Source organism: Melopsittacus undulatus, chromosome 4, assembly GCF_012275295.1.
Source record: "Melopsittacus undulatus isolate bMelUnd1 chromosome 4, bMelUnd1.mat.Z, whole genome shotgun sequence".
NCBI classification, from domain to species: domain Eukaryota; kingdom Metazoa; phylum Chordata; class Aves; order Psittaciformes; family Psittaculidae; genus Melopsittacus; species Melopsittacus undulatus.
The window spans coordinates 88,992,263-89,011,706 of record NC_047530.1 but is presented as its reverse complement, the minus strand read 5'-3'; the positions used below and the strand labels follow the sequence as shown (position 1 = coordinate 89,011,706).

The window sequence follows — 19,444 nt, the reverse complement described above, 5'->3', positions numbered from 1 at the left end:
TGTGGTCCTTAGTGACAGTGGTGTGCGCTGGGATATCCCCACCGCACTGTCCCACTGCCCATCATCCATCTCTGTGCAGCACGGAGGAGGCAGGTAGCTCTGCCAACCTTCCCTTTTCCTACTCCTCCTTCTTATTCTCCTTCACCTCCTCCTTGAAGGGGCTTTGGGGTTGGTGCTGGGTTCCTGCTGCAGAACCATAGGCATTGGTTGGCTGAGAGTGTATGCTGAAGGGTGTTCATGGGGCGTTTCTTCCTTTGGCTGTCTTTGGGGTTCAGACATCCTTTATTGAGGGTGGATGGTGCTGGATGCTTTGCCAGCACCAAGGTAGCTCTCCCTGGGGGGCAGGCTGGCTCCAGGAAGGCATGAGGAGACCTGTGGCTGGATGCAGCACTGCTGGGTTTGTGACTGGTTGGAGGATCAACGCAGAGAAATTTTTGGGGTCCTGCAGTGGCAGGTGTACAAATCTGGATGGGGATAATCTATGGCCTGGTTTGCGTTTGCTGGGAAAACCTGTGCTGATGGAGAGCAGGATGTTGGAGCTGGCACAGAGCTGGTGGAGGGGTTATCTGTATGTGTGACTGTGGTGGGGGGGACACCAGGACACCATACTGGGGTCATTGAGACAATGCGAAAGGGCTGAGTGTGTGTCCGTAGCCCAGCAGCTCCCTGTAACGACTGGCCCTTGGACCCACCGTGGCTGCTCCTGCTGCACCCAGCATCCCCCCCTTCAGCTCTGCACCATCGCTGTCCTCACCACGGTCTACCCCTGCCCACCCCCACTTTTTACTGAGGCTGGAAAGGGGGTGGCCGCGGCCTGGCCAAATCCAACATCTGCAGGAGACTTGCTAAATCCCCACCTGAGTCATGGTTCTGGTGGGGTTCCCCTGCAGCTCAGGGCTGGGCTGGCAGGGTGGGGAGTGGGTTGAGCATCCCATCCCTTCGAGGATGGGAGGTCAGCAGAGCCTGAGCCCCGTGTGCAAAGGCCAGGGGGTCCCAGAGACCCCAGTACTGAGCTGGATGTGATCCTTTCCTTGGGGCAGAAAGTCCCGAGATGGGGTTGCTGCCATCCACCGGTTCCCCAGCAGGGTGGGCACCCCATGGGTTACATTTCCACAGTGGAGTCAAATCCTGCCCCACTTATTTGGGGCTGGGGCTGCGCAGGAGGGCAAGCCAGGTTGTGCAGAGGTGGGAGCCAAACGAGCCATGCTGGAGCTGTTAAATCCATCGCTGGAGCTGCCGGCAGGCTGCCGCTCTCCCCCCGCGGCTGGATCCGTCCTCTGGCTGGGCTTGGTGGGGAGGGGAGCCCTGGCTCTGCTCTCCTTCGCCAGCTGACTAAAGCTGAAGGAATCCGCTTCCCCCTCCCCATCCCGCCCCTCTCTGCTGCTCTCTGCTCCGGCTACGGCAAGGTAAGGGCTTGGCGGGGAGGGCATTTAGGGGGACAGCAGGGACCAGCTGGGCTGGATGGGGATCCACAGGGAAGGTCTTCCCCTTGCTTCTAGTTAATCCCCATGGGAGAAAAGCTGGAGCCTCCACGGGCTTGGCTGGACATTTCGGCTGGAGCGTGGCTGCTCCCACTGTGGCAGCAGAAGGGCTGTCCTCTGACCTGGTATTTGGGGTGGTGATGTGGGGCAGAGGTGTGATGGGGTTTGGTCCCGCTGGGACTGGGAACCAGGCAGGACTGGGATGCAGGGAGAGAGGGTTGGGCTGGTGGAACTCAGCCCCTCCTCCTTCCCCTTTAAACCGTTCTTGAAGTCAATATGTGCAGGAGAGTGTGTGCATGGGGCTGGTGCTGTCCTAGTGGGGACAGTGAGGAGCTCTCGACCTGCTGTCCCACTGCACAACCAGGGCAGAACCTAAAAAGGCAGAGAAGCAAGCAAACCTCGGAGGTTTTGGGAGGACGCTGACTTGGTGTGTGCCGCTCTCTGGGAGCAAATGGGGCTGTGAGTCAGGGGCTGGGTGGAAACAGTGCTCTCATCCCCTGCTATCATCCATGGGGGTGTGGGAAACATGATTTGGGGGATTAGAGTGGAGGGAGCATTGCATTTTGCTGAGTGTGTTGAATCAATCGAGGAGTGAAAGTGCGAGCATGGGTTCAAGCAGGAGCCTGAACACGGGGTAGGCTGACTGTTGCCTGCACCAGCAAATGGTCAGCACCATTCCAGCATGGATTTTGCTTGGGATGGAGCAGTGTGGTTGCAGGCAGCTCCTGGGTGGATGGGATCTGTGCTGTGCTTCCTGCCACGGGACAAGGTGGCACATGCCATCCTAAAACCATTGATGGCATCTCCACCTTGTGCTGTGCCACTGGTGGGGCAGGGAAAGGGAGTTGTGAAGGTGGGTTGGGTCTGGCACTGGTGGAGTCAGTGGCTCTTACACAGAAGGCTTCCACTCCTGTGGAATTTATTTAAGATAGAGAATCGTAAGTCTCCAGCAACACATCTGCGTCTGCAGACCTGGCTGGGTTACAGCATCACTTGTGGCCTGAAAGGACATCCCCCCTATGTGAGTGTATCGCTGCATTCTGGGGATAAGTGTGATGTGTGCACACAAGAGCCAAGCAGGGCTGGGGGTCTCAAACTGGGGGGGTTGTCCATACGGGTGGTGCTCCACACCCGGTGCAGGGTGGTTAGGCTGTCCAGCTGTCTATCCGTCTGTCCATCCTGCCTAGGAAACAGTTAATGTGGCACAGCCCTGCCTGTGGAGGAAGTAGTTAATATTCATAACCAGAAGCTCTCTGTCTGGCTGTCCTCCCTCTGTGGCTCTCACCCTCCCCGCACCTCGCTGGGGTTAACTCGGGCTGGGGCTGAGGCTTGGGCGGCCCCATTGCCTTCCCCAGCGCCTCTCCCCTTCTCCTCCTGCTCGTCCCTGTGTGGTTTGGGCGGAGGGGAGCACAACTGCACCTCCTTGTCTCTAGCCCATTCCTGCCTCTGCCGCCTTCCTGTTCTCCATCCTCCCCTCTGGCACCCTGTGTCCTGGGGGTGTCCCGTGTCCTCGGGGTACCCCTTATCTGAGCCCCTTGGGCACTCCGGTGCCATCAGGGTGCCCCTCTTGCTGGCCCCGCGGGACACAGCGCTGGGAAGGGAGTAGCTCCCTCCGTGAGAGGGAAAGCAAAGCCAAAGGGACAAACGACAGCCAAAGACAGCTCTGGGCTGTCCGCTCCTGTCCTGGACGGACACACGGGGCTGGCTGTGGACACCATTGGAGCTGCCACTGCGCCAGGTGCCCCTGGAAGGCTCTGGTGCTGGAAGGGGCAAAGGAAAACGATTTTGCTGCCCGCTCCTTCTCTTCGCCTGGGATCTTTTCTTCCCTGTCCCCTTTGGTAAGTCCTGACTTTGCTTTTCTTTGAGCTGGATGGGATGGGAGAAGGGTCTGGGGGTGGGTGGGGGATTCATGGTCCTGATGACAGCCAGCTCAGAGGCTGGGGTTATTTCTTGCCATCATAATTGGGCACAAGATGAAACCAGAGCTGAGGGGGTTGAGCTCTTCCCCATGGGACTCTGCTTACATCCTTCATTCTACAAAGGGTCCTGGGATCCCAGGAACTTCCCTGCCAGCTGATGCTTCAGAGATGCCCTGAGGCTGGGCTCTGGGTGGTGGGCAGTGGAGGCAGCAGGTGGGATGCTGTTGGGGACCAGGGGAGACGCAGTGGTGCCTCAGCCTTATCCTCTGCACTGTGCAGAGCATTTGTGCTGGTGCATGATGCTGTATGGTGCACCCTACTAGGCATGAGGCAGACGGCTGGGATTTTGGGAATGCAAGCTGACCCCCCTTTCCTGTTGTTATGTGTGCCCTAGACCAGTTTTTCTCCTGATCATAGGTGCAGGGTGCTGGGGAGGGAGAGGGCCCAGCATTGGCCTGCCAGGGCAGTGAGGCTGGCAGCAGGGGTAAGACCAGAGTGAGCTCAGTGCTTCCCCCAGCCACCTCCATACATCTGGAGCAGAGCTGTGTGTCCAGGGCTGAGTCCTGCCTGCGCAAACACAGCCCACACTGGGATGGCACAGACTGCCAGGCTGGAGCTGCTCTGACCTTCAGGGATGGAATCTGACCTTGCTGGGAGCTGCAAACAAACAGGGATATGGGAGCTGCTGCTTTGGGAATGGTTGCTTTGGCTAAGGCAGCCTGTTCCCCCTTCCCTTGGTCATTTTTGGGGAATTTTATTCAGCTTCTCAGGTGGCAAGCAATAGATGATCATATGAGTGATAGTGTGGCCCAGGGTCGGTGGAGGGGGCTTGGGAGTGGTGGGGAATGGCAGGGAATAGAGACCACGCTGTGTGTGGGGCTGAGGACAGAGTGGGCAGTCGCGTGTGGAGCAAGGTAGCTGTGGGACAAGGGGTTGGCTGATGGTAGGGATGTGATGGCTCCTTCATCTTCTTGCTACTCTAGCACCGCTCTTGGGGTGGTTCCACCAGACCCCCATGTCCCTGTGGTGCTGGAGGGTCCAGGGAAGGTGGGACAGGGGGCTCAGGGCTTTCTGGTGCTGCTGTGAACCGCTTTGCACCCTATCCTGTCCCCACTTTGAGACATTTCTCCCAGTCACGGGTGGTGCCCAGCCCACAGTCTAATTGAAGCCTTTCCCATCTATTTTCTCCCTTGGTGCCACGTGCTTTCATTTATATTTATTTATTCACTTTTCCTTTCTATTCCCCTGCCCTATTTATCCCAGCCCCCAGCCTAGCTCCTGCCCTGTTTCCTTGGACTGGCCAGCACCCATTACTGCCATCACACAGGAAGGCTAGGCCTTTTCCCTGGCTCCCAGTGATGTCTCAGCCTCTCTAGCACTGTCGCTGCCTTTGAACATGCTGCTTTTTCCTTTCTCTCTCCACGGGAAGGGATTTTCTCCCTCTCTTCCCTTTTTCCCCAGTATGATAGATGCTGTGGAATCAAATGCTGTTTGTTCCTGGCTAGACTGACTGCATGAAGAAGCTCCGAGTCTGTGGGAGAAACTGTGGAACCTCATCTGTGGAAACCTCATCTTTTCCCACTCTTGAGTACCCATAAAGGACCTTGCAGCATGGTCCTGGGTCATCTTCAAGCCAAGAGGGGCAGCTCTGGGGACCTCCTTGGGATGCTGCTGGCAGGGATTTGGGAGTGGAAATCAGCAGCAAAGAGGGGCCCTGACTTGGGAGGACTCATGCTGGGTGTTTTTGCCCTGTTCTGCTTTCCAGTTGGTGGTGCAGGAGCTGCCGGGGTGCGGGTGCAGCGGTGTGGGACTGGTTAAGCCATCCCGGCTCAGGGCTGGCTTTCGGAAGCGTTTTGCTCACAGATAGGAGCGCTCTGATTTCACACTATCGTGTTAGGGCCATCTTCTGTTCCTGAGTCAGCCGCCTGGCCCCCCGCCAGGGAAGAGTCATTTTTTCCTCCAAAAGAAAGTGTTTAACGCTGCTCGCGGGACCTTCCAGGAAACCTCGTCAGGGAGCTGGAAAAACAAGAGTCTAAAGCCTGGCTGGTGCTGTGCATGCTCCAGTGGGGGGGACGCAGCTTGGGGGCTGCCCCCATTGCTGTCTCCGTAGCTGGGGTCCCTCTGCACCCCCAGAATTTGGCTGCCCCATCTGGAAAGGTTTAAAGGGCACAGCTGGTTGTGGTGTTGGGGGCTGCTGTGGGTGGTGGGAGTTGGAGAGCATAGACCTGGGGTGCAACGTTGCTGGTGGTGATGCTCCCCTGCCCTGGCTGCCACCCAGCTGTTTGGGGCTACAGAGTGGAGCTGGCTGCTTGCACTGGTCTTGAATCACAGTGCTGAGGTGCTCAGTGCCTCCCCAGAGAACAGATGCTTCCTGTTCAGGGTTGGGCAAAGGCACTGCCTGTGTAGGAGTTTTGGGTCAGTCTCCAGCTTGAGGAAAGGTCTGGGACAGACCCACCCGTCCTGAGAGAGGGAAAGGGAAAGACAGAAAGGGTGGGAGCCTGTCTGTAGCCAAGGAAGAAAATGTCAAGGATGGGCAGCTGGCTGGATTTGTGCATCATCTGGGAGGAGAGCGGGCAGGGAGGGGAAAAGTGGGTCTGTGGTTCATGTGTCCTTCACCTGTGGGCTGAGTACACCATCCAGCTGGACACACATGGAGCTGCGAGGGCAAACCCTGACCTCCTCCACCCGTCCTCCTACGGCCCACGATGCATCTCCCATCTCTCTCTTCACCTCCCCAGTGCCGTGTGGCCCTTTGGAGCCAGCTGAGCCCTGTGGAACAGTGATGGCAGACTGTGTGGGCAGCCCTGGCCCTCTCCAGCTATGGAGAGGATTTGCTAGGCGTGATGCCTAGAACCAGAGGGGGATATTCTGTGAATCCCAGCAGGGCAGACGGTGCTTGCAGGGCAGGGCAGGACAGCATGCGGAGTGGGGCATGGGGATGGGGGGGTCTGGCTCCGGTGTCTCTGCATGATGGCGCCTGTGGGATTGTGGAGGGTGCCGAGGAGACAGTGATGCTCGTCGTTAAGTGTTCCGCAGCATGGAAGAGATCGAAACGACCGGCTAATGGGACCCATTAGCTCCGTGCAGAGAGCCAGGAATTGATCTGGGGTCTCGTGTTCATTTCTCCCCTTGCAGAGGTTGGGCACACGCAAGGGCCCCTGGACGGGAGCCTCTACGCTAAAGTGAAGAAGAAAGATTCCTTGCACGGCAGCACTGGTGCCGTCAACGCCGCCCGCCTCCTGCTCTCGGCAGCGCCCAACCACGTTGAGCACACCCTCTCGGTGAGCAGCGATTCGGGCAACTCCACCGCCTCCACCAAGACTGACCGGACCGATGAACCCGGGGTGCCCGCGGCGCCCGGCAGCCAGGCAGTGCTGAGCCCCGAGGAGAAGCGGGAGCTGGATCGTCTCCTTGTTGGCTTCGGCTTGGAGAGCGCACCGCCCATGCACAACCACGTGCCTGGCCCTGTACCGGTGCGCCTGCCCACCATGCCGGGCCGCCATGTAGTGCCGGCTCAGGTGCATGTCAATGGGAATGCTGCAGCTCTGGTGGCTGACCGGGAGACAGATATCTTGGATGATGAGCTACCCAACCAGGATGGGCACAGTGTGGGCAGCCTGGGCACTCTTTCCTCCTTGGATGGCACCACCACCACCAGTGAGGCTGGCTACCAAGAGGCACCCCGGGTGGGCAGCCTCTCCTCCCTACCCAATGGCCCTACAAGCTGCAATGGGGCTGAGAAGCTGCTGAAGGATGGGCTGTATGATGGCGAGCTGCTCTCCAATGGTGGCTACTCCTACAACAACCAGAATGCCCTCATGGGCCACCACATCCGCGACCCACTGCCACCCTTGCGGTCCTCAGCATCTGCTCAGGAGCACCTGGCTGGCTACCCACAGCGCCCACAGGTCTCCCACACCCTGGGCTGGCACCAACCTCATCCACTGCCTGGATCCCAGCCCTACCTGTACAGCTATGACCCCCCCGGCACCTATCGCTCCCGGTCCTTCCCAGCGGTAGACGCAGTCAAGTACGACACGACCCCAGTGCTGCCCCAGGCGCCGGCTCGCAGCACCAGCAGCCGGGAAGCCGTGCAGAGGGGCTTGAATTCCTGGCAGCAGCAAGGAGGGAGCCGGCCACCTTCCCGGCTGCAGGAGGGTGGCATGGAGAGCCACAGCCCCAGCGTGTCCAGCTGCAGCCCCCAGCCCAGCCCACTGCAGCTGGTGCCCCCCCACAGCCACAGCATGCCCGAGTTCCCCCGGGCGCCCTCCCGCCGGGAGATTGAGCAGTCCATTGAAGCCCTTGATGTCCTCATGCTGGACCTCGCGCCTGCCGTCCACAAGTCTCAGAGTGTGCCTGCTGCCTCCCGCCAGGACAAGCCAGCGGGACCCCTGCGCTCCTCCCATCTGGCACAACCCGGTGCCGGTGTCTATGCCCGACCAGCTCCGCAGGTGGCCCAGCCGAGGTCCTTCGGCACCTCTGTGAGCCCTGTGGTGTCCGAGCCTGTGGTTAAAGCCTATTCTCCAGGGGAGTTGGACTATAGGGTGCATGAGTACCGGGAGACCTATTCGCCTTACAACTACCAGCCGGCGCCGATGCCAGAGCTGAGGAGCTACAGTCATGCCCCAGCCGGGTCACCCATGGGCATCCACCCGCTCAGCACTTCCTACAGCCCCGTGGGGTCTCAGCAGCTCCTCGTCTCCTCCCCGCCTTCCCCCACCGTCCCAGCCCAAACCCAGATGCCCCTCAAGGCACCAGAGAGCTATGAAGACCTGTCGAGGTCAGGAGAAGAGCCCTTGAATCTGGAGGGCCTGGTGGCCCACAGGGTGGCAGGTAGGATGCTTTGATTCCTTGGGGGGACAGGGGTGACCGTGTGTCCCAAGAAGCCGGAACCCATGGGGGTGGCATGCACGGTGGAGCTGGGATGGGAGATGCGGCGACTCTTTGTTCATGCTGGATCTGGGCTTGGGGCTGAGTGATCCATTGCAGGGGCACGCTGGGCAGGGGGGCAGCCTATGCTGCTCTTCTTTGCCGAGACCCCCCCGACTTGCAACTCGCCATCTGCAGCAGCATCGCCCAGGGGTGGGGAGAGGGGGTGGCCATGGTGGTTGGGTTCCCCATCCTCACCCTTGGGGTACAGGCTGGTCTGTCTCCTGTGGCTTGGCCACTTGCTGAGTCTTGGGGGGAATTTTTTCTTTTGGGGAGAATATGGCTGAGTTTGGGAAGATGTTTTCAGTTCTGTCAGAGGGTGTCCTACCTGGACCCCACTTTGAACTGGATGGACACCCTGCCTGCAGCGTGCTCCGGTGTGAGGTCCCAGCAGAGCACTTGCCTTGTGTTTAACATAGCTGGGTTCCTGCCCAATTTCAGCCCTGGCTTTCCCTGTGGATTGCTGGATTGGGTGCATGGCCCTCCTCCCTGAGCAGCCAGGGTGCTGCTGGAGTCGGGGCCAGGCTGTGGGCTGGCAGAAGCGTTTCTGCCACATTGGCCCAGCGAGCTTGGCTGTGGGTGGTTTGAAGCTGGGCTTGGCGTTGGGGTGGTGGTCAGGGGCTGGGAAGGCATTTCCAAGCCCTACCAGCAGGGTTTGGTGCAGTGCTTGGCTCAGCGTAGTGCCGAGAGTCAGCGCCGTGGCTGGATGAAGGCATTTGCTCCATGCAGCAGAGGGGAAACCACATTCTTTGATTTCCTCCTTCAGCTCTGGCTCAGGGGCTTTGGGACTCAGAGGACCTTGTGGCAGCTCCGTGCCCTTCTTCCCTGCTGCTTCGGCTGCAGTTGTTGAATTCTGGAGTGACATTTGGGAAGGTCTGGGGCTGTGGACAGGCTGGGGGCCAGCTCATGATGCTGGGGCTTGGCAGCTCAGTCCCTTTCAGCTCTGTGCTCAATCCAGAAACTCGCCTGGCATTAGAAGGAGGGGGAAGAGCCTTGGCTGGAAAAATCCAACAGCGCCAACCTCCCAGGCGTGGGGCTGAGTCACTGCGGCACTGAGGCGGGGGGCAGGAGGGGTGCCAGCCATGGGGAGGGGAACAGGGAAGGTTGCAGAGGTGTTAGGGGTAGTTTGCATCTATCTGAACCTGACCTCAGCGATCCAGGCCAGATCCACAGAGGATCCCAGGGCCTGTGTGGAGGGTTTAAATAAACCCGAAGACACGCAGATGCCCAAATCACATTGTATGTCTGGACTGAATATTACAAGGAGCAGATTCCTCCTCCAAACATGGAGGGGAAAAATGGGTGGAAAAGAGGAGGATCCTCAGGAGAGGAGGAGCACATCTGAAATGGGTGGGAAATGGGGGGGTTAGATGGTGTCTGTCAACCCCCCCCCCCCCCCCCCAGCCTTGGGATCAGGCCCTCGGGGCTGGGCTGGGGTCACTCAACCCCTGTAGTCGCTGTGTTCCCAGGGAGGGGAGGTGTCCTGGGGACCGTCCCCAGCCTGCAGCCACCTGTCCCCTCTGGAGCTGGGACAGCGCGGGCGGGCTGACCTCAGGCAGGAACAGCGTGTCCTGAGGCCAGGCAGGGAGGGGACAGACCATGGGATGGTGGGGTATGGACGGGTTTGTTTACATTGTCCACTGCTATAAATTGCCTGTGTGTCCTGGCCCAGCAATGAGGAGCACCTCGCATCTCCTCTGTGCCTGGCGGGGCAGCACTCCTGTTCCCATCTCCACTGATGATGGAGAGGAAGAGATGGGACAATGCAGTGCTCATGTCCCCAATGCCTTCCCACAGAGAGGAGCCAGCCTTGCTGTCCTTCAAGTCCCCTCATCTCCAAGAGGGGCATTTGGGGTCATCCTTTCTTGTCCCATGATGTAGGGGCTTGGGCATGGTGCCATCCCCAAGGGGATGGTGATGGCATTTGTGGCGTTGCACAGCACAAGGCTATGTGTGGTTGGGAGCCACCATTGATATCCCATGTGGGTTTGAGTGGTGGTACCTGGAGCCAGGTGCTTTAGGTGATGGGAAAGCAGCTCCAAGCAGGGTCTGAGCTCCCTTGGACACCAGGTGACCCCAGGCTCATGTGTTGGAGCCCAACTAATATTTTCTCTTGTTTTTTCTCTCTCTGTGTCCCTACTGTATCTCGTGACATTTGTCCTGTCTGCCCCCTCCTTCTCCCCATGGGTGACTGTGTCTGTCCCCTGTGACTTCCCACCTCCTTGCACTCCCTGTCCTGGTACACTGGCAGAGTACAACGCCAGGCTCAGGAACCTCAACAAGAGCACCAAAGTCCCCCGTCCTCCTCTGAACAAGCAACGGTCCTTCTCTGGTTTGTTCATTCCACTTCCCTCCTTCTTTGTCCTTGAACCTTCCCTATCCACCCTTCTTTTCTCCTGTCCTCCATTCTTCCTTCTCATCCTTCCTTTTCCCTTCTTTCTCCTTCCTCCTTCCTCTGCATCCCTGCATGCTGAGTGCTCCGTGTGTTGCATGGATGTGTGATGGAGGGAGGTTTGGAAGACCATTCCCCAGATCTAACTAGGGTTAGGGTTAGTTAGGGTTAGGATTATATCGATCTCCAGGACTGATTCACTTTCTCAGCAGAGTGATGCTCAGGGTTCCCAGTGAGGGGGAAGCCCCTGGCCCTGGGTACAGCCTCCCCTGCCCACCACACTTGGTTTTCATCTCATCCAAACCTGGCATTGCTCTCTAGTGGGGTCTGCTTCTCGGCCAGATGCAGATCCTTGCTACATTCCTGCCAAGTTTTGCCCCTGCTGTAGCTCACCCCTCAGTGACCCGAGGGCTGGGGTACAGCTCCACAGGCACCAGGACTTTTTCTCCTTGTAGATGAGTCTGCCCTGTATGGTGTGTGCTGGGGACCCTCTGGGTGCATGGTTTGCACCCGCCTTCCCAAGGTGAGCAGAAGGAGTGGGATAGAGAGGAGCTGTTGGCATAGAGTGGGCTGGGGAGTCACCAGCTTTCTGGGTGACCTTTCTCTCCCCACTGGCACCTTTGGTTTCTCCCTAGGAAGACCAAAGAGGTTTGAGCCCTGCCAGCCCTCAGGACAGGGTAAGGTATTTTGTCATGCCTGTTTGTGCTGATCCGTTTGGGAAGTGTAGGGCAGTAGATGTGTCTGTGCCCAGTGGGACGGGTCGAGTTGGGCTCTGGTGTAGAGTGACACAAGGCAACGGAGAGAGGTACAGGGCAATGTCTGTTGCTGTTCCTCATGCAGGCAGGGAGCAAATTGTTACCTCTCTTTTCCCTGGGCATCACATATCCCTGTCTGGCTTTAAGTGCTGGGTGCCACATCCCAAGGGCCATGGCATGCTGGTTTGCCCTCTCTTCTGCACTGTAGGGGTGTCACCCATCTCTTGCATGGCAGTAGCTCCAGCACTTCATGTCCAAAAATCAACTGCTGCCTGATTTTGCCTAGAAATCTGGCTTCCCAGCCACATAACTACCCTCCTGTTTCCTCCTCCTTTGCTGTTGTGCTCCTGCCCTTCCCCAGCCCTAGAGCTGTACTGAGTCCAAGGGCAGGACCTTGCTGGGGGAGGGTTGCTGCCAGGTTGCTGCCAGAGCTAAATGGGCAGCAGAAGGGGTGGAAGTGCCAGAGGGGGTGAGGGTAAGGAGCGGGGTGAAGGCTGCTGTTCCCCCTTTGTGATGGCAAACAACCCCTCCTCCACAGCCAGGCAGGGCATCCTTGGGGTGCTGGTGGTGGTACCATGGCTAAGGGAGGCTGTACCTCTGCTGAGGGGCACACTGAGCAGGGGAAAGGAGAGTTTGTTTTCCAAGTGTAGTTTCCAGCCCATAAATTACCCGGGGGGCTGGGGGAGCCATGCTTAGAGCCTGGGTTTCCTCCAGGCTTTGCTCTGGGCGGCCCATGAAATTTCCCACTCTCTGCTTCTGAACAATGAGTCCCTTTTTCCCCCCCCTCTCCTCCCTCCCCTCCCTTCAGCCCTGGTTGCTTTCCATGTCTGGGGAGTGGAGCAGCCAAAACCTGGTGAGCTCCTAGGGGTCTCAATGAGCCCCATGCAGCCCACTGCAGCTGGGTGATATGCGGCCCCAGGGATGGAGCAGGGGGTCTCACGCTGCAGATGTGTGATGTGCACTGAAAGCTGGGCTCTGACAAGCTGCTGTTTGTGCTTCCCAAATGGAAAATGCAAAACAAGGCAGGCATGCAGGGCTTCAGGAGTCAGACCCTGCCTCTCTGCAGTGCTTGGTCCCTGCAGCTCACTTTGGGATGGGTCAAGGGATGCTTCTGGTGATGCTCCTGCAGTGTACAGGATACCCCACAGTGCACAATGTGGTAGGACAAAAAGAAAATAAGAGTTTGCTTTGTTTTCCCAAACATTTTCGTTTTCCCTATGCTAGCAACTCTGGGCTTCATTGCCGTAAAGCAAAGATCAGGGCAAAAGATGGCTCTGTGCTATGATGTCCATGCCTGGAGGCTAGCTTCCCAGGGACCCTCTCCATCCCCTGTCCCCTCCACGGGCTTTTTTATTGTCCATCCCCTGCGTCCGCCAACACCTGCAGAAGGGATCGGGAGTTGTGTTTCAAAGCTGCTCTTAGTGGAATTTTCCAGGCCGCCTCCGCGGCTGGAGCCAGCCCCGTTGGCTCAGGTCCCCTGCCTCGCAGCCTGGCCGCCGCTCCCCCCAGAGCCACGGCTTTATTGTTGTTGCCGTTCACTGGGCTGATTATTTAGACATGCACCCAGGACACCTCCCTCCCTGTCCTGCTCCCAGCCCTTCACCCGCTCCCAGCCTTTTCCCTGGGGCTGGCAGAGCCTCAGTGCAGGGTGCCGGAGCGGGGCGGTGAAAGGGGAGGTCAGCGGGCGCGAGGCGTGGGTCCCACCAGGGAGCGAGGGGAAGCAGCTGATGGCTGGTTTTCCTCCACCAGCCCGTGGGAAAGGAGTTGGTGTTTGAAAAGTGCATTTCCTGGAGCGTGATGTGGCCTCTTTCTTGTTGTTTTTTAATCCCTTGTTCTCTTTTTTTTTTCCCCTATGCACTGGCCAAGGGGAGTGTGAGTGCTCCCTGGCTCCGTGGGAAAGGTGGAGCCGACAGTGCTGTCTTTCTGCTCACGGGGCTGACACCAGGGGTCACCCCGCTGCTAGGAGGGTCCCAGGGAGGAGTGGGCTCCTGCTGTGCCTGTGGTGTTCTGCACAGTTCCCCTGCACCTAACCCAGCACCATCATCCATGAGGCCCAATTAACCTCTTCATTAGGCGAGATGGGGTGAAGAGTGTTTCACTGCTGGGTGCTGGGAAATTTGGGGTTGCACCCCTTATCCCAACTCCCCAACGCCCCCCTGCCCTGTGACACTTTTGTCCCCATTCCTGGGTTTTATCCCAGCCCATGGGGATCACCAGTGGGATGTATGAGACTCTGACAGCCCAAAGAAATCCATTTTCCTGCAGTGACTTACTTATTCCTTTCTCTCCCCCCCCCTCCCCCCCCCCCCCAGGTTATGGGCACTGGTGGCTCTTGGTGCTGTGGTCTGGGAAGGAGATCTAGTGGGAGATGGAGAGGAGATTTTGATCTCTCTTTTTAGGAAGACTTTGTGCTTGTAGTAGATCAGCAGCAATTTGTTGGGTTTCCCTGCACCATCCCTGTGTTGGGGTCTTTTGTGCTGACCCAGTGCTCCCCCTCTGCCTTGAGGACTCACAAAATCAGGTGTTTTCCCTGCTGTGGTTGAAGGCGTATGTGGGTGTGGAGCAGCAATGCAGATGAACGTGGCTGCCCTGGTGCTGGAGGATTTGTTCCTCTGCCACTCTGATGCTATTGAGAGGTCCTGGTCCTCCCCAACTCTGTGGCTGGGCTGCCTGGGCTGCTCACAGGATGCTCATGCCCTTCGCACCCACTGCTGGGGGTTGTCTCTAAGCCCAAGTTTTATGATGCTTGGGAGGGCTAGTGTAGTGATTCAGCCACAAGCCATAACCCTGCCTTGCCTTATTGTTTGGCATTGGGCCACCACTGTGGGGTATATTCACCTCAGCTCAAAACTGGCCGTGCTGGTCCAGGGATTAGATGCAGGTGAGTGCTGAAGCTGCTATCTCTGCTGGGTAAGGGCACACAGCCCAGGGGAAACCTCTCGGAGCAGCCCTGGAGCATCTCCTGCTGGTCCCCATCTCAGCCAGCAGCTCCTCACCAGTCTCCTGCCCTGTCCTTGCCCTGCAGGGGTACAGTCCCAGGAGAAGCCCCCGGAGGAGAGTGTGGTCCCTGCCTGCAAGCAGACCCCCAGTGACATCCACTATGAGAAGAGTTCCCCAGAGCCCAGCTCGCCCCGCAGCCCCACCGTCCTCTCACCTGAGGTGGTCAGCACCATCGCGGCCAACCCTGGAGGGAGGCCCAAAGAGGTGTGCTGGGGTGGAGGGCATGCTGCGGTGGTGGGGTGGTTGATTGGGGGGGGGGGGGGCAGATGACTCCAGGGAGGGAGAAAGCTTGGTTAGCATCTGCAGCATCATGGAGGGTTGGGGATTAGTGTTGCTTTTTGTGGTGGTGGCTAGCAGGGAGGAAGTGGAAACCTTCCCTTTGCCTCCTCTGCTCCCTCCCTGGGGTTTCCTGGAGGTTTGTGCCCATCATAGCTATGGGACTGACCTTTTCTCTTGCTCTCTCCAGCCTCACCTCCACAGCTACAAAGAAGCCTTTGAAGAGATAGAGGGTGCCTCCCCCACCAGCCCACCCTCCAGCGGTGGTGAGATTTCTCCCCCCACCCCAGCCTTCCCTGTCTCACCACAAACCCCTTGCTCTGATCCCTGTAAGTGCTGCGGCTCCGGGAGGCACTGGGGCTCGGTGGGTGGCTCTCAGCAAGCCAGAAATTCACCAAAGGTCAGACAGCTCCGGGCTCCAGACACCCACTGCCATGTTAATCACTTCTCTTCTCTCCTCTGTATCTCGCCACTCCACACTGCCATCTGCATTCCACTGCCATCTGCATCCCACTACCATCTGCATCCCACTGCCATCAGCATCCCATGCTTGGAACCCTCCTTTCAGCTTTTTCCTAGCTTGTTTTACTCACTGGGGCATTTCTTGGATGTGATCCCAAGGTGGGATAAGGAGAGAGGCAGGATCTGAAAGACAGCATCCTTTCACCCCATCCTGATCCTGAACCTCCCCATCTTTCCTACTGGAATGACGAGAGAGACAGGGAGGCTCCAGTAGCAGGTGACTGGGAGGGAGGCAGGCAGGACTGGAGAAAAGGAGGGAGCTCAGGCAGACCCTCACATGCCATGCTACTCCTTGCTTGCTGTTCTAAGGGCAAGAGGGGGAAATGTCTGGGAGATGCCAGCTGTCTGCATGCAGCTTGTCTCTGCCTCTGGCACGGCATGCTTGCTTTCTGACTAACCCTGACTGCAGCTGTGGTGGGTTTGTGTGGACCAGGACTTTGTGACCAGCTCAAGCGGTGAACCCTGATGAGCAGCCTCAAGTCAGCACAGCAGGACTTGGGCTAGACCAGTGCAACAGAGCAGCCAGGCAACTGGGAAACTCATCAAAAAGGCAACAGTTCCCCCAAACCCCCATTTTTATGGGCTGAAAGCTGAGGGATGCTCTAAGACTGGGTGCAGCCCCCTCTGATGCCATGTACTGGTCGTAAGGTTGTAATGGGGCCATCGTGCCTCCCATAGCTCAGCCTGTGGAGCTCAAGGCTGTTTTATCCTGTGCTGCTGCTGTTCCTTCCTCCCGTGCAACCCACTGATGTTTGAGCCTGGTCTCATGGGATGCAGTGACAGGAGTGTGGGAGCATCCCTGAGGCGCTTGGCAGCTCGGAAATGGCCCCGTTGTTCCAGGGGACAGAGATCTTGGCCCTGGGGCAGCAGCTCCTTGGCAGTGGGACAGTGGCTTGTTCTGGGGGATGATTCACTAGCAGAAGTGAGAGGAACAGCCTGGCTGGGGACGTGGCCCAGAGGCAGTGCTTCTTATCCAACACCAGCTGGGGAGGCCTGGGAAGTTTGAACCTGCAGCTTTCAGGCTTTGCCAAAGTGCCGCTGGGGGGACACAGAAGTGATTCCCATCCATGGGGAGATGATGGTCCCAGGACAATTCCTGTCCTTGGGAGGACCCCGCTACTCTTCAGCCAACAGAGGCGCGAGCTGACATTGCGGCTTGTGGCTGACCAGATGCGGGGAAGTGGGACACCCACCAGGGAAGGTGCTGCTGTCTGGTTTCCCAGGGACTTGGCTGGTCTGCTGCTCTGGCCCAAGGCTGCTGAGGGGACCTGGGCTCGGGTCTGGCTTTCCCCTGGAGCTTCCACCACCCATTGCCTCCTGGCCTCGCTGCAGGCACTATGCCTGTGCTGTCTGTCAGCAATGTTCAAATGCTGCAGGAGGGATGTGCCCTCTAGCTGGAGATGAGACCTGGTGTCTCCACTGGTGTGGGGACATGCAGCACTGGGGAGATGGGCAAGGAAGGGAGAGGAGTCACATTTGGTGGGGGAGGTTGGCCCTGCCCTGTGAAACCCTGCTGCCCCGCACTGGCAGTGCATCCATACCATAGCCATATGTACATATGCAGCTCCTCCTGGTATGTATGTATGGGCACAGGGGTACAGACCTCATGTGTTCATTACCACCCCTCAGGGAACATGCTCCGTGTGAACATCCTCACCCGCCCGTTGAGCTGTTCTGAATGTGGGGTTGGGGGGAGAGTGGCACTCCTGCTGTCCCTTTTGTGGGGGTAGTGAGCTGCTCTGGGACAGCCTGGTCTCAGCTCAGCCAGGTGTGGGAATAAGTGGGGGTGGGTTTAAGGGGTGGGGGGGTGGCTGCTTGCAAAGGGGCAATGAAAGAAGCTTTGTGCCTTTATACATGGTGGGACCATTCCTTATGGGGATGGTGCTGGGAGATGGGGTCTGGGCCTGCCCTGGTGGGAATTGCCCCCTTTCTCTATCCTGCAGGCTGTGTGATAATGGCAGGCTGCTTGTTCTCAGGCACCTCCTGCCCTGTGCCCTCTCCTAAGCAGAGAGGGAGATCCATGTCCTTCTCTGGGATGCTGCTTTATGCAAGGACAGCAATCCCAGCAATTCCCCCATTGCAGCTAGGGGTGGGTCTGAACCTTTGGGCAGCTCCAGCATTTCTGAAGCCTTACCTCCCCCCCCCCCCCGACTAATGCTTTTGTGTTCCCCGTGCTGACAGTGCGCTCTCCCCCTGGCTTGGCCAAGACCCCGCTCTCAGCACTGGGGCTGAAACCCCACAACCCAGCTGAGATCCTGCTGCATCCAGTGGGAGGTGAGTGTTGGCAGGGGGGCTGCATGTGGTTTGGGGGTGTGGGATATCTGAGGATACCCATGGAAAGGTCCCTTGGCTGGAGAAGGCACTTCTGCACCCCCTTTTGGGGCCACATGGCCCTGGGCTCTTCATCACCTCCTCTGGGGACCCTGGTGTGAGGGTGGGGGGGATGTTGGTGCTGCCCTGGGGTCTCAGCCCAGAAGGGTCTTCAGTGGTGGAGGGTGGATAACCCTCAAGTCTTGCCTCCTGCCCAGGCTCGTATTCTTCCCTTCTTCACCCCCTCCCTCCTCCTCTTCCCCCTCCCCAGCACAGCTGGAGAAGGTTTGCTCTCCAGGAGCCAGGCCTGTCAGCTGGAACAGTGTCCAGAGCCCTCTCCATTCTGGAGAGTGTGTCCCGGGTGCAAAGGCCCTGCTGTCCTGTGGATGCATCCCAGAGCAGCCTGTCAAGCCAGGCCTCGCTGCTCCCCAGCATTGGGGCCCCTTTCTGGACCATCTCAGGGCTGAGTGTAACCTCCCCAAACCCTGGCTGAGCCCTGGGGGGGCCATGAGTCCTGGCTGAGCCCGCCCAGTGAGACCCTTTTTGGTCTGCTCCCAAGGTCGAGCTGATGCTTTCTTGGTGCTTGCTGAACTTCTTGCAGCAGCCCTTCATGGTGGTGCCCTGCTTGGCTGTTCCTCTTCCCACCCAAAACCAGCCTTCTGGATGATGGATATTGTCTTTGAGGTCCCCAGGTGGACCTTGCGGGTATCTGAGACCAGGGGTCTAGTTTGAGGTGCAGTGCTGGGGAGGTGTGGAGCTCTCCTTTGTGTTCTCTGTGCCCCTGCCTGAGCAAGGCAAAGCTGCTTAACTCTGATTTCTCTTTCTGTCTCACATCTTCCTTCATCCTTCTCTTCCTACTCCCATGGCTCCCCTGCCCCTCCATCTCCCAGAGGTAGAAGGGGAGGTGGGCGGTGACTCTGGAGAAGGTAAGAAAGGCTTTTCTTTCTCTTTTCCCCTCTTATTGTCACTGTTGGGACTGTCGCTCAGAGCAGGCTCTGGCTATCTGTGGCAGCAGCCTTCCCTGCACTGTTCCTCAGGGATATGGGAGCTGGAGTCTTGTCCATCTGCTTCCTTTTGAAAAGGAGAACATCATGTCTTGTGTCGTGGTTGGATTCTCTGATGTCCAACTTGGATGTGGAGATCTGTCATGTTGGGTGGCAATCATCCATGTGGGCTGAGCTCTTTGTTGGGGCATGGCATCTTTCTCGGCATGCTGGGGATGCTGGCACATTGTGGCCAGCCTTGGATGAGCCTGGCAGGGATTGGGAGCACCAACCCCTGTTTTGGGCTCCTGCCCTCCCCTTCTGGCTTTGCTGCTGCTGTTTGGAGCGAAAATAAACCCAAGTGCAGCACAAAAGGTCAGCAGGCTCAGAGGCCACCAGCATGCTGCCGGCTCAGCGGCCGGGCAGCGGCACAGCCCCGGCGGTCGGTACATATCCTCCTGCAGCTGGGAGGCTGCCCAGATTCCCCCCACCTCTCCTGTCCCTGGGCTGCACCTCCCTCTGGATGCCAAGGATGGGGCTGATCTGGGACATCAGCTCAGGAGTGGCTGTGCTGATGGAGGAGGCACATGTACTTTAGGGTGGCATGTCTCCTGGAGGTGACAGAGGCTTTGGGAGTGGCTGTGATTCCCTGGAGCACCACGTGCAATCTGACAGTTTGCTTTCTTTTTTGATGAAACTTTGGGCCCTTGAGGCCAGAATGAGGAACTGTATGTTTAGTATGGGTTCTGGGGAGGGGATATCTCTTTTTGGCAAGTTTGTGATGCTTTTTGTGGCTCAAGGAACTGTCAGCATTTCTGCTTGGGAGTTCCTCAATCCACATAACCCAAACCTGAATGTTGTATAATATTTAAGGAAG

The 19,444-nt window shown here is 58.1% G+C and overlaps 1 protein-coding gene across 6 annotated transcripts in view; it reads left to right on the top strand.

Moving 5' to 3' along the window:
* Positions 1–19,444, top strand: part of TNS1 (tensin 1) — a 68,274-nt gene that overhangs the window by 34,820 nt on the left and 14,010 nt on the right. For all 6 annotated transcript variants that reach the window (XM_031053059.2, XM_034061667.1, XM_034061666.1 and 3 more), the window contains 4 exons: positions 6,536–8,233; positions 14,502–14,680; positions 14,943–15,018; positions 17,456–17,548. In XM_031053059.2, the coding sequence (XP_030908919.2) occupies positions 6,536–8,233; positions 14,502–14,680; positions 14,943–15,018; positions 17,456–17,548 (2,046 nt within the window). The remainder of the gene's footprint in view (positions 1–6,535; positions 8,234–14,501; positions 14,681–14,942; positions 15,019–17,455; positions 17,549–19,444) is intronic.